At 35.9% G+C, this 15,517-nt stretch overlaps 1 protein-coding gene across 3 annotated transcripts in view; it reads right to left on the bottom strand.

Moving 5' to 3' along the window:
- Positions 1-264: 264 nt before the first annotated feature.
- The window catches only part of Pcdh17 (protocadherin 17), a 90,915-nt gene continuing 75,662 nt past the window's right edge, over positions 265-15,517 (bottom strand). For all 3 annotated transcript variants that reach the window (XM_026788698.1, XM_005366054.2, XM_026788699.1), the window contains one exon: positions 265-4,962. In XM_026788698.1, the coding sequence (XP_026644499.1) occupies positions 4,280-4,962 (683 nt within the window). In that variant the 3' untranslated portion in view covers positions 265-4,279. The remainder of the gene's footprint in view (positions 4,963-15,517) is intronic.

Here is a 15,517-nt window from a genome sequence, read left to right as displayed (position 1 = left end):
ACATAGGTCATAGTTTCATGGTAATTATTTGACTAACTCACTTATCCAAGATATTTAAAAGAATATTAATTCATTTCTGTTAGAAACTAATGGCAGGCATTAAGTAACTTTTTAATCTCCTTTTATGGGAAAGCAGATAATTAGCAAAGACAATTATAATACCATATTTGTTTTTCCAAAATAATTACGGTTAGGGTCCTTGGTGGTGTGCAGTGTAGAATACATCACTTCTGTGTTAATGAATTCACAGGAAGGCAACACCACTATTAGTAATAGCTTTTTATTCAGAGTCCTCATTTTCCAGACAGGTCACATGAAACACAGCCATTAAACATTAACGTTGAGATAAATCCATACAATGTATGCTGCTTTTTGTTGTCGCTGTCCTTGTTCACCAATCACTTGGTGCAGGAAGAACCTTATGAAGTGATGGGACTGATAAATGGAAATAGCTAACCTGCAAAACACTGGGGCCAGGAGAGTCAGACTTTAATCAGGTCTCATTCAATTAGGTTTCAAATCAACACAACTTGATAGCCAAAACTCTCGTGGAATTAATGCTCTGATAAATGTTGTCTCTTGTCAAAAGATTATAATTAGACAATAATGAGTAGGTACATATTATGCTGGTCCTTAGTCTATTTGTTGACCCCAGCAACTTCCACTCCATTAGACAACAAACAGCTTTTAACCTGGTTCTCATAAGCATACTGCTCATTATTACATGACTATTTTTTGTGGTGCTTTTTTTTTTTTTTTTAAATTTGAGCAGTGCCTACATCCTTAAAAAGAAAGCCACATTTTATAAGAACTCAGTTGATTTAGGGAAAGAAACAACCAATTTCTCACCCAGGAATTCAGTGAATCTATGGCACAGGTTCCAATTTTTGTCTGTTGTTTGCAATGGGGGTAAGTTTGTTAGTTAAAGAAACAATGTGAAAACCTTCTTTGAGATTACATAAGACATTGCTCTTAAATGTTTACTTTGATATGGTATCACACTTATTCTTACTATTTTGAACTTTAATGAAAACATTTTCATTATTAACAGATGGTGAACGATTTCACTACTAAAGTTTTATTTGTAGTTCACCATTAAGCATTTTTTTTTTTAGTGTTTTGAGTCTTTTGCTAAATTTCCCCAAATGGAATTTTCCTCTACTTGAATAGCTCTAGAGACATAAAAGACATTATTTCTCATCTTATGTATGTACATTTGCAAAGCACTCTACATTCCAGAAACATCTTCAATTCTACTGATTCTGTACCACCCATTAGAGACATTGTTCCCCAAATGTGTGATTTTGGCATCGCAAAGGCTTCCTTGGAAGCCAAGCACCAGAGTTCTGTGATGAAGGCAGGTCCCAGGGAGATGAATAAAAGCAAGATTCCCTCAACTACAAAGCTCAGAGTCCTGACTTGAACTACCACCAACTTGTAAATAAATAATCACTACTAAATACAGAAAAGGTATTAAACAGCTAACACTAGTAAATCACTGGTGGCCGCCTCTTGTCTATCCCTCACATACTGGTACAACCAAATCTGAGACTCGCAGGGTGTTTCAGTGTCATCAGACACTATACCTTGAACAACTGGTTACTTAGAATTAAGAAGTTTTAAAAAATAAACCTATTCTTTGTGTTGAATTCATTGGCGCACTGCTTAGACTTTACTATGTGGTTATCTGAATAGTGAGAGAGAGGCAAAGCTGGGAAAGACTAAAAGGGAAGCGTTTTCCGTCAGTTTTCAACTATCTATCAAGCTAAGTCATTTTGTAGTCTCCTGAAAAAAAAAGTAATATCATAGAACAGAGACAACACACTGTCGATACATAAAATTGGCCAAAATATGGTGTCAATTGTGTTTCACATGTACAAGATCCGTTCTTTTCTAATTTAAACATGAATGGATAACAGAAAGCGAGAATAGAACTGTGGAAAGGCTGTTCCCAAGAACCAAGTGTGGTTCTCAAGAGAATAAGGCTGTGGGGAGTCACCCATTTTTACCCCCAAAGCAATTGTTGTGAGTGAGGTACGATCTAAAACTTCTGTGAAATGATGGAAAGCGTTCCAGCGGATATATTTAATTACAAAACTGAATTTAGTTCAATGTTTGTTTTACTTTTTCTTTTGTTTTTAGTATAAGGATTTTATGACATTTATGCTGTTTCTACACTGGCTTGGTGGCCAGAAAAGAAGGCACAAAATTCTCTCCCAGTTTGTAAATAATCACTTTTTTTTTTTTTTCTGCTCCAGTGCACAAACAGCCTTTATTTAACTCAGCACCACGTTTTCCAAGGTATGGGCTCAAACTGTTTGCCATGAAGCTGTTAAATGCCAAAAACAAAATTTAAATGCTGAAGGAAAATGTCAATCAAGGCATTTCTCCATCTGCTACTACTTCTGTGAGTGCTAATTTTATTTTTCCCAATTCCTGAAATTAGAGTTGTCTTAGCTTAAGAAGGAAGGAAGTTGGAAACTTGCTAAATGTCATAAGAAAAGGTGTAACCAAGTGATGGAATAAAGGGTATTGTTCTCAAAGGACACCAATAAAAGGAGGCAGAATAACACAGAGATAAAGAAAAACAAATGTTGTTAACACCAAGACCACTTAAAACACAGTACACAATGCATGTAACCAGTACTGGTACTACACATGCATTAAAACATTTGTCATGTTTAGTAATATGATGTACACATACACCTGAACCACTGAAGATACTTTTGAGAACCAATCAATGCTATGCTATCTACATAGGCAGAAGCTTTATGTTATTGAAAACATGGTAAAGAATTTTCAGGTATTGGTACAAAACGTAGTTCTTGTTCTTGTGACTTATCATGACTTTAATCAAAGCTTCTACAAAGACTTGCACAGAACTATGAATGACAGATGTATTTTTTTTGGACCTTTCAGTTAGCTCCATCAGCTCACTCAAACACGTTTTGAACAGAATTATGTACTGTAGTACTTGGTAGACTATACATTAAACAAGAGACTTTGCTCTGAGGCACTGCTTCCCACGCTCCATGGGGAAAAGGAAGCAGGAAAAAACAAAACTCATAGAGTTCGACAGCTACCGAGGCAACACTTGCCATTTACAATATAAGCCCAAATATTTTTGCAACACAACTATATATTAATTTAATAAAATACACAATATAGCTCTTATACACTCAACAATTTGGCTCATATGCACGGAATCTGCAATAAATCAATAAAAATATGTCATTTGATGTAAACACATTGAATCTTCTTACATCTGCACATTTAAATGGTCATGTGATCAGTTATGTCTAATTTTTTTCACTTTCCTGAGCTATTTTAGTGTCCAAAAATGAATTAACATTTAAGTCATCTTAATTTTCTCTCAATATTACCACTCAATAATAGCCCATGATTCAGATTTGTTCAAATGTAAAACAAATTCACCATCCTTTCTATCTTTGTTGGACACTAAAATGCTAAATAGACATTTTTAAGTCTTCAAATTTTCTTCTTTAATGAAGTGAATAGGTCTGCATGTGTTCAGGACAACACGGACTATATCTTTTTACATTGAACTTTAATACGACATGAGGTGTCTTACAAATGACCAAGGTTTTTTCGTTGTTGTATTTTTTTTCTGTTTTGTTATTATTATTATTATATATATACTTTTGCTTTCTGACTAATGATATGAAATGGTCTTTGTGTTTCTATGCTTGGCAGGTACTTTATACAGAAATGTTTACCACAAATATGTGTTAATGTTTGGTGTAGCTTGGACTACTGCCAGGTCTTTTCAGGACTTTCAGTAGAAGCCTGTGATGTCAGCTAGAAACCCACCACAGATAACAAATAAGACCCTGCTCTGTATGGGGTTTATAGGTAAACAGTTAAGTCAGCATCGATCTCGGAGGACAGTCTCAGAGCAATCAGAAATACTTGGAGTCTCGCGCTGAATACCTTCCTAACAGATTGTCAAAAGGTAGCTTGTCCCCTCATCCTCCTTTGTCTTCTCTCTCTCCTCCGTTTTCTTCACTCTCTCTTTTCTCGGTTCTCCTTAAGCGTCATTAATTCTGTCCTAATATATGTTTGGTCAAAACCATTGTTATTTCTGTAAAAGAAACAGCAGTGAAAAGAACATACTTGTGGGCACTTCAGATGTTCACTAAAAGCCTTAAAGCAGCACTGTTCCTGGTCCACCCCCCGTAAAATGGGTTGTCACTTGGGGGGGTAATCATGTTTAAATCAACAGAAGAGACAAGAAAACGCCAAAGGCCCTTTTCCCCCCTCACTTTCTCACAGCGACAGGGTCATTTCCCCGGCAGTCCTGCAAGAGCTTGTCAATCTCTCTCACAACTTCTTCTGCATCCACGGACTCTCTGCCCAGATCTCTGTTGGAGTGATCCAGCTGTTCCAGCACAGCTCCCATCTCGCTGGAATCCCTGCTGGCTCTGGAATGCACATCCGCAAAGACTCTTGCCATCTGGTCAGAAGCCATGAAGGAAGGGTCTCTTGGTTGCTTACTGGGCGACAGATACTGACTGTCAGTAGGCAGGTAGGAACTGCTTGCTTCGGCTAGAGCTCCTGGTTTTGCTTCGCAGCCATCCAGGGAACCTTTCGTGGAGGCGCAAGGCTCAATGCATGCCTTGGTGGGGCTGTTAGATGCTGAGGGGACCTCTTGGAGGAGAGGGCTCAGGGCACGTTTGGCTTTTAAATAAGGTTTCACATTGGCAATGAGAATAGTGTGCTCTCGCTTGTCTTTTCCAAATGTACAAAAAGTCTTTTTCCCGGTGGGGTTCACAGTTTCATAAGTCTCAGTCTCAACATTAGCTTCAACTGTGGGTACAAAGAGATTTGTGCGGTAATCTGCGTTTTCAGCCTGATTGGCTGCAGGGAACTGTGGCATCCAACACCTATCAGAATGACCAAGCACTCGGCATTCATCTGTGCAATTAATGCACTCTTCCGGTTCTGCAAAACAAAAAGAGAAAAGAAAACAACAAATCCAATCATTAGAGTTTCATTGACATTTCTACTTGAGGCTGTGATCAGCTCTCAGTGGGCTTGCTTGACCTCTGGTCTTTTAATTAAAAAGGAAAAGAAAACAATAATTAAAACGTTTCAGGATGGTTGCATAAACCTGCTGGTTGAGACAATGGTTTTATTTAAGACTATTCTCCAGATATTAACGAATTCCCATAGCCTGGGAAGAAGTAAAAGGTGGCCACTGGAGAATGATTCTCGATGGAATCACTGTAACCTAATCCCCTGGGGAATTCAGTCTTTGTTCTATGTAACCTGTTCTGGAAACAGCGAATTTCAAAAAAGCCGGTCAGGAATTAATTTGTTAAATCAAATAACAAACAGGTAAACAGGGGATCACAATTTCCATAAAAAGTGCTAAGCAACTTTTCAAATATTTCATCCTTATTTTACTTGTAATTGTTATTTTGGTGACAGTCATGAAATAAAAGGGTTGCTTTCTAAGCTGAGTTTTTCCCCACTGAGAGTGGAAAATGGAATTTTTTTTTCTATCAGACTGGGTTATGAATAAGCTTGTCAAAAGAGCACTTTCCTGTTTTATTATATATGCATGTGGATCCTGTTATCAATTTCCTTTACTTTCGGGTTTTGTTTTTGCTGTAAGTAGGTGAAAATGGATTTACTCAAAAGGTGCAGTTCGGAATAATGACACTTGGTGATTTCCTACCCTGAGAAATAATGTTTTCTGTGGGAAGTTGTACTTCTCTCTGTTGCCAGTAAAGGTGTGGAGAATTCATACGAAACATTATTTAATGATTACTATTTTAAAGATGCGGAAGAAGAAACGTGAAGTGAAATGCCTTTGTTGTGCGGGTAGCTATGAACTTCCTATTGACCCCAATATGTTTAACCTATGGCAGTGAATGACGTTCTCTCTGTTCTTTCCTCTGTGAGTCATTGCTTCCCTTTTGTTTGATGATGCACTTTAGATCAGGAACTTCTACTAGGATTGGAGGATATTTACAATTTACCTCTATGTGATGGGAGTAGAATTCCCTCTACATTTAGCAGCCCTGGGGATTGCCTTTTAATTGATGCTAGATGAGCCCTACAAATTAATGGTGTGTTCTGCAAGGAAAGAGAAGTCTACAAATAATACATGTGAAATAGGAAGCCTCAAATCTAGAATGATTTGTATGGTAATATCTCAAAGTCACACAAAACATCTAATTTTATGTTTAAAGCCCATAGAGAATGTCTTATCAATCAGCCAAACATACCCAGCAACTATTTTACCACAAGAAATTTGAGCCATGAAATAATAGTTACTTTACCAAGTATCAGAGTGACACCTTGACAAGACAAAATATTGTGATATTTCATACCATGCATAATTTACACTTTGAATTTTTTAAAAGTATTTAGTCTGCTTGCATCTACTTTAACTTGCCATTTTTAAATAAATATTTTCCTTGGAATAAATGTGGTATTCCCTTTTAAACTTATTATGTAAAGCAGGCAAGAGTCTTGAGGAGTAGTCTGAATCATGAGCCAATAGAGAATACAATCTCTGACTGGAAGCCTGTTAAGAGGAACATGAACCACGTGAGAAGAACCCGGACCTCCAGAACATTGTAGAAAGCCTCATTATGAATTTAAATAAGAGTTCAGGTTACAATGTATTTTTAATGTCTGAACGGTTCAGCATCAGATATTTTCATTACCTAATCTGAATGGCCATCATGACTTTGTTAATCTTTTGTATCCTTTAGAGCCAGGCATTTTATCTTAAAATCATTTACAACTAATACTAATACGCTCTTTTTGAAACTTGCCAACATGGTTCTATATTTCAATATTGACTGGACTTCCATTTCAGCTTTTTAAATAACCAGGACTGAATGAAGTCAACATGGATTTAAGGTCAGAGAAAGAGAAAGACTAATGCAGATTTAAGAAAACGTGAATCGACCCTGAATTTGAAACCATCAACCTAAAACGACTGTTTGTGCTTCACCGCTGCACATCACAGCTTTGTACTTGACTCCTTTATGTCACATTCTGGGGAGCATATTTCGAGTATTGATTATGATACACTACAAGCTATTCACATTGTGATTAGACCATAATTTTGACGCCAGCCGTTCACAGACAGTGAGGAAAAAATCGAATGGCATTTGTGTATAAACAGCAGAAACTATGAGCATAAAGTAAGCTATAACTGCCAAAGTTCAAGTAAGAATTTATGAATGGAATCTTCCTGAAAGAACAGAAGTAAATAGTCAAGTGGGTAGGCATTAAAGAGTCGTCTTTATATTCATAGAATAATTAGCTGAAAGAATTATTAGAAAAATTGAAACAACCGAAAGTAAAGAGAGAATGAATAGACAAGAAGGATAGAAGGAGGTAGAAAATGAGTGGGTCCAGAAGAATGGAAAGGAGTCAAGAAAGGGGAGAGTTAACAGTAGAAGGCTGATAGAGAAATATAAATAGAGAAAAGGTTCTTATGAAGGTGTACATTGAAACACGGTTGCATCTACTAGGAGGAGAGGGGCCACATGTTTCATCTATCATATATATTTTAAATCTTCTCCATAAATAAGCTAAGTGTGTGTGATAAAGGAAATAATGAAAGTCTTCTCTGGTGTTACAATTACAGAAGAAGAGAATCAATTTGTTCCCTGTGACTTAAAAGGAATAATCCATGGAAAGACATGTAGAAGAATAAAACTACAAGTCTGGAGAGTGTGGAGAAGCACGTCACCTTTATTGGTACAGATTTGGTGTTTGTGTTAGTCAAGTAGAGAGGCCTTGGGCAAAAGCTCTCACAACCGAGTTGATTTGATCCAATTTACCTTCAAATTTGAGATTACCTAGAAATAATTCATGTTTATTGTCATCCTTACTTCAATACAACATGGTCAACTTTTAAAAGAAAGTGATCATTTTAAGTAAGACTGTAGAACCCTAAAAAAAAAAAAAATACATATGACAGAAACTGTAGCATTGCAAAACCCAAACAAGCTAAATCAAACAAAACCAAAACAAAACAATTTTGAACATTAACAAATAATGAATATAGGTCACAGAGACTGATATCTTTCATATCTAATTCTAATGTAAGGAAACACCTCATGAGAAAGAAGTTTCATTTACTTGGTATTAAGACTCATTTTTAGTTAAAGGTAGTGCTAGATGCCTGTAAACCATTCTGAATTTCAGGACAGTCTAAATTAGGACTCTGGACTGTATATATTCCAAGTGTGTGTGTGTGTGTGTGTGTGTGTGTGTGTGTGTGTGTGTGTATGCGTGTGTGTGTGTATGTATGTTTGTGTGTTTAATATATTATAACCAGCACTCAGGAAGCTGAGGTAGGAGGATAGCCAGTTCAGTCTTTTAGCTTGGGCCACAAAGTAAGATCTTGTCAAATAGAAAAAAAAGAAGGAAGGAAGGAAGGAAGGAAAGAAGGAAGGAAGGAAGGAAGGAAGGAAGGAAGGAAGGAAGGAAGGAAGGAAGGACAGAAAGAATGAAAGAAAAATCGGTAGATAGATAGACAGACAGACAGACAGACAGACAGACAGACAGATAGATAGATAGATAGAATCGTAAAGAATAATCAATACATACCATATTAATTAACAACTTTTCTGTATATTTAAGAGTGGGAAATCAGTGATGAGATCAATAACAACTATTTTTACTTTATATTTTCATAACATATACTTAGATCATTGAACTTTTATTAAGTTTAGTGAAAAGGACAGCATGATTTAGCCTTTATACTGAGAATTTAACCTTGGAATGTCAACACATCATTAGACATACTTAGCCAATCTGATGCTCAGTGAAAGGTGTTGTCAACTACAGTGAACATTAAAACTAAAAGTCAAGACATTGAAACAAACAAGGGTCAACAAAAAAAAGTGAGGCATTGTTAGACACCTTTGTCAGGTGATTTTCTGTATGTGTGTGCGTGTGTGTGTGTGTGTGTGTGTGTGTGTGTGTGTGTTCATCCATTATAGAGGAAACCTATTGAACAATCAGCCAGAAAAAAATTAATTCTTGTTGAGTCTATCTCATTAGTCAGTTCTGTCTTGCTATCAGTCAGAAACTTACCACAAATATAAAGTTTAAACTTACTGGTCTTTAGAGAACTAGACAGCACACTTAAGAAAAAAAAGACTTAGCAATTAACCTGTTACCACTTGGGGTAGTAGTAGAGGACATCAAAAAATTCCCTGCTCTTACTTTTACATTTACTTACTACCTCCAAAGTTTGCATGTTCTTTTATGTGAGAAAACATGCAGAGAGAATTTCTAGCATCAGAGTGTGCATATACTTCCAGCTCCCATTCTGATCTACGTAGAAATACATACACACACACTATATATATACACATATATATACATACATATGTATATATATATGAATATATATATATATATACACACACACACACTGATGTAATAATAAACATGGCACAGAAGTTCTGAAACCCGTCTATAAATCAGGGTGTCAGTGAGGATGTTCTACAGTGCTGTGGCTGTGGGGATAGATACTTAACACTCTTTTGTGTTTTGTGACTACCAGCAAGATGTCTTCATTTCTGACTGTAAACAGCTTTAGTGCTCTTCATTACAGCAGTTGTTGGTAGTGTTTGGTAGAACATCTCAACATAAGAGCTGTTTCTTTGCAGATCACTCTATGACGGGAAGTCCATTTTTATTTACATTTTACTCCTTTTATTTCAAATTTGCTTTATTTCACCAATGTAAGCTTCCATGACAAGTACTAGCTGTTTGGGAAGTGGGAATAAGCATTGATCTGTATTTCCAGATGGCATGGAACTCTTCAGATCAGTTCTATAGAATGTAAACACAATGTGCATTTCAGATTCTCACCTACTTGTATCCTTGACAAAAAAAAAAAAAAGCATTTGACTGAAAATCAGGACATACAGCTTCATACACCAGACTACTGATTCCCTTTTCTATCTTCAATGCTTATATATAAATGCACATAGCAAGGTGTACATGCTTCTCTTCGAGCAAAATGCATCTTCAAATATATTCTTACATATCAGAAAAAATATCACTGCCAACTTGGGAATCTTGTTAGAATACAGTTCAACAAGCCTAATAAAGCAGGCTTTCTTTTACTAAGTTGGCATGATTTGCAACATCCTGTGAAATGACACTTCTCTAACAGAAACAGTATTTTTTTTCTTCCCTTTTTGGCTATGCTATTATACACTTACTTTCCTTTGCCATCTACAAATCCCTAGAGTTTGTGCTGATGATGTGAGTCATTACAAACAACAGGAATCTTAACAATTTATATGCATGCAAATTAATTCCAGTTATAACTTATGTGACCCCGTTTACTAGAATATTTGATAAAAATAAACCTGGCTTCACTCTTCCTGCCTATGAATGGCATACAGATTTCACTTTCAATTTTATTCTGAAGAATGTGAAGTAAAGATGTGTTGCCTCAAAAACTATTATTTTTCTTTATAGTATAAAAATAACTGTTCTGATATTACAGCTGTATTAGATATAGGGTTTTTTTGTTAACAAGAACTCACACAACGCAGTTGCTTTATTTTAGTTACTTTTTAATAAGCATGGTGTGTTTATTATTCAAGGGAAGAGAGGAATGAAAATGGAGACCTGTGATGTGGAAAACCAGTCACTTACTTAGCTAGACAATCTTTCACCCACTGCTTTGTGTTTCTTCTATTTCTCAGTTGAGCACAAGGAACTATATTGTTTTTAGGTGGAGGTGAGATGTTATCTTGCTGTTTAGTTTCCATGAAAGAGATAAAGTACCTTGTTACAGTATGCTGACTTTGGAAGGTACCTGTTCACACGGCAGTGATTTAATGGGGGGAAAGAATCCTTAATATTAAAAACAATGCTTTTGGTTATTCTACTTATTTTATACTAATCATCTATCAATGTTAAGAATTTAGAAAGGTGATTCGCACAACAAAAACGTAATGAAAGAAGCACTCGTACTTCATTTGAACACACGGCCAAATCAGCTTCCATACTTTATTTTAGTTGTGAGTTGCCATTCTGTCTGCTTTAGATAGGTAGAGAGCACATTGTGAAGAGGAGGTTATTATAATACCATCAAATAGTGAAACCGTGGCAGCACTGAAGTACCAATCCTTAAACATGCACCTGCATTGCACAATGCTTCTAAATGTATTGCCACGGATGCGTTCAGACACTAGAATCCACTGGCCTATATCATTGAAGTGAATCCAATCACAGCTGGGTATTTGGAGCTGCTCTGAGCAGTAGCACTTACTATTCAATGCATCTGCTCACGTTCGGGGATGGTTTTAAGTGTGTCTGACCTCTTGGACATAATAAAAAGGCTATCAGAGTGGCCCTTTTAGAATATACATTGATAATGCATAGCAAGTGCCCAGAGATGAAGAAAAGCAGAGATAAATTGAATTGAAATTTACGTTGTGGAACAAGTATGAAACAATATAAGGAGATTTGATATTGAAGTCCTTGGTATATAAAACAATGAGATTCTAAAACACATGTTGGAAATTTATGGCACAAATATAAGTGTATCCCACAGCACACATCTCTGAAGTTATCATTTAAAATTGAGTTGCCCTCCTCCCTTAGTCCTGTTATGGTAGGCACAGCTATTACCTGGGGCACTAGCAGATGCTTGGATATGAAGGCACAGCTAAATGGGACTTTTTCCTAACAGGCACCCTTAGGAGAACTGGCTCTCAGAGTTAGTATTGTACAGTGATACAGGTTTGCATACACTTTGAGAAAAGGACTTTTGCAGAATCATCAAAAGCAAATCAATGCAATCCCAGTGTTCCAGTATAGAGGTTCTGTGGGTGCTTCTTCAATTTCTTTGAAGATTGTTGTGCTTAGTGAGTCATCATGTATCAATGCATTAAGCAACTACTTTGTGTCTAGGTATTATAACAAGTAGTGGTTTGTGGCAAATGAACCACTTTTAAATTCACAAGTTTGTGACATTTTAACTCATCCCCAAGGAGCTTAAATTTCAAGAAAGCATGCAGTGGCTTTGAATTCTGCATAAAGGAAATGATTCATGAACAATCACATTTTGAACTATGTTGTAGTGCTGTCAAGGCGCAGAAATCTGGAGAATGATATAGAGGGTAATACCATGAAGGAATTTATACAAAAGATGCTATTGGATCTTCAATTCAAAGGATGAATAGTACTGAAATGGAGTTTAGGGAGAACGTGTTCCAGATAAAAAGCTCAAGAACCATGGCAATGGGTTTTTGATCCTACTGCACATACTGGCTTTGTGGGAGCCTAGACAGTTTGGATGCTCACCTTACTAGACCTGGATGGAAGTGGGCGGTCCTTGGACTTCCCACAGGGCAGGGAACCCTGATTGCTCTTTGGGCTGACGAGGGAGGGGGATTTGATTGGGGGAGAGGGAGGGAAATGGGAGGTGATAGCGAGGAAGAGACAGAAATCTTTAATAAATAAAAAAGTGGAAACACAAACAATAGCCACCTAGAAATGTTCATTTCACAGATCTATGAGAGATTAGCTTCATCAGTTTAAGAATGTATACTGCATCAACAAATAATAACAACAAATAAATAAAGTAACTGTGTTGTCAAAATTAGTTAGCACCTGGAAACAAAGTAGAAGAATTCTGAATGAGATTATAGACTCAGTACAGCAGGTAATGTACAAACACAAAGGTGGTCGATCATTTGACCACGTGTCTTGTAAGGTTCCTGAATTACCTGAACCCTTAAATGGGGAAGATATTGAACACCTTTTATGGCACTACAATACTCAGATGCACTAAAGGAATGGTATTATCCAAATCACAGTGGTTTCAAAAGGCTTGACTCTTAGGGTTTTTTTTTTTTTTTTTTTTTTTTTTTTTATCTCTAATGGTACCATGATCCACGATTCCAAAAACTGTTCTCAGGTATGGCCATTCTGTTCCCAAATACTGGCTATTCAGATTCTATTTTGTTCTACCGTTCTATTTTAAAGTCAAATAGCATTTTTTTTATTTTTTAGTATAGAACCAATAGAAATTGCAATCATGCATCAAGTGTGCCCTTGTCCTATTTCAACTTCTATCTTTCTCTAATTTTCCATCATCATCAAACAGCTTTCACATATATAATCAAATATATGAAGAAGTAAAATGAAAAGTGTATAAGAGAAAGAGTAATTTCAAATAAGGTACAATATGAGTTTCAGAAGTCTGTCTAATAATGCAAATAATTTAAATCAACAGGAATCAAAAATTAAATGAAGCCTTTAAAAAATTTCTCCAATCTGGGCAGTGCTGGTGCACGTCTTTAATCCAATCCCAGCATTCAGGAGGCAGAGACAAATGGATCTCTGTAAATTTTAGGCCAGCCTGGGTTACAGAGTGAGTTCCCAGGACAGGCTCCACAGCTACAGAGAAACTTTGTCTAGAAAAACAGACCCAAAGAAAAAAATTTCCAAAATAAACAATTCTGTTTCAGATAATGAAAATGTAATAATTTTCCCAATAATTTGCCTGGTCCATCATAGTCCGTAAATAGTTATTACGGTTAATCCCTTACCTTAAGAAATGATTATGGCCCTTGAGGAAGAAGAAATGCCAGTTTGCAGACTGATCCAGAACCTACAAGTATTACATAATAGCTCTCTGTTCCTATGATATACGCAATGCTTAGAGTAACATCAGATCTATTTGTTAAATATCATGTTTGTATAAAAATCAAGAGTTCTAAAGATATCAATTTTAAATGAGAAAAAGGCATTTTACCTGGCAGTATTATTCACTCAGTTTTGTAGGTCTGAATACATTTCATATGAAAAAACTATTAATCTGTGAGAATGCTTTTGAAATCAAAACGTATATTTAAATAATGATTTTAAATTAGGGAATTGGTGAATATCTGGGAGGCTTACACTTCATCATGTCTCGGTTTTTTTTTTCCTCTCCCACTTTTCCCTTCCTGCCTTTTTATTATTCTACCTTCCTTGGCAGTGCTGTGGAAACGGAACAAGCTTCTCTTTTGTTTGTACTTATCCGACTTTGTATTTGAGACTCTATCAGAAAACTGCCATCTACATATAAATTAATGTCCTCATAATTGTGGGGTCTTGAAAGAGTTAAGATGTTTCCAGAAGAACCTAATTTGCATGCAGTGTGAAACCTATGCTCTTGTATGCAATAGTTAGCAAAAGCTGTTTAGTTTACAAGGACAAATTTAAATTCTAGCAACTTAAATAATTGTGTGAACTCCAGACCAGAGACTATGTAAATATGCTACTATTCTTTTTTCCCCAGAGGATGCTTTTTTTATGCCTTTATTGCCTCTGTAAGCTAACCCTGTCTCTGATAATGGCACCATTTTTGATGACATGGATGAATACATTTAAGATTCAAGTCATCTTCCTAGCAAAGTGGTAATCCTGTAAGGAAGGTCAATAAAAACATGCCCATTAAGACAAACTCTGCAAGCAGCAAGGAAGAGAGTCTTATTAGTGTCTCTCTCTTTCTCATGCCTGCTATCTGATTTCTTTGGGGAAGTACATCTATTTACCAATTTAAATCCTGTTGTTCAGCTCATTTCTAGCACGTCTTTGTTTTCAATTTCTAGAAACAAGTAAACAGAATCAATGTCACTCTTAGCATCCTTAGAAAAAGAGTTAAGTCAGAGGTAGCTAATCTTCTTCTGCTTGTTACTTAGGAACCAATCAACACCTTTCAACAGAGTACGGCTCTTGGAGAGGATGGATTTTTAAGAAGGATTTTAATTGCTTAGATTATTTTTCAATGACATCGTAAAAGAGACAGAAACAGGTATGGTTTCAGCCGCTGAATGAGATGTGTATAATTCCAAATGAACAGATAGATGCCCTGCTTACATCAGTATTTTCGAAACTGTTTAGCTTATGTATTTATATATGCAATATATATATATTGCATATATAAGTATGTTACATATATATATATATATATATATATATATATATATATATATATATATAACAGAAACTGTTCCTGTAATAATAATTCATCTCTACTAAGAATAAAAAGCAAAATGCAGTGTGCTCTATGGATATGCTTCCATGTACATGTTAACTCTCACAACATATGTAGATCATGAGAAATATATACTTTCATTATCATTGTCTTAAAGAGAATCTTTCTGAGAGAGTGTTAAAATGGATAGCATCTAAAGCTTAATTCAGAGCGAGATATTGGAAGTTTGAATCTCAACAATTTCAACCTCACTTCATAAAAACAAGTCACTTATCACTAGTCTGTTGACACCGCCATCACCGCTCCCACTAAAATCAAAAAAAATACTGAAAGAATTCTAAAAGCAGGTGAGAGTCACAAAACCTTTCTGTGCTCTTGGAATATTTTCCTGAAATCATTTGTTGTTAGTATTTGTAAGTATGCTGTAGTTTTATTGGAAGCAGATGTTTTTACCCTACACAGTTGGGTCATCCCAAGAATGAAAATTTAAGCAAAATCAATAGA

Source organism: Microtus ochrogaster, unplaced genomic scaffold (assembly GCF_000317375.1).
Source record: "Microtus ochrogaster isolate Prairie Vole_2 unplaced genomic scaffold, MicOch1.0 UNK6, whole genome shotgun sequence".
NCBI lineage: Eukaryota > Metazoa > Chordata > Mammalia > Rodentia > Cricetidae > Microtus > Microtus ochrogaster.
Note: the sequence above shows the minus strand (reverse complement) of the source record. Positions and strands in the feature narration are given on the sequence as shown.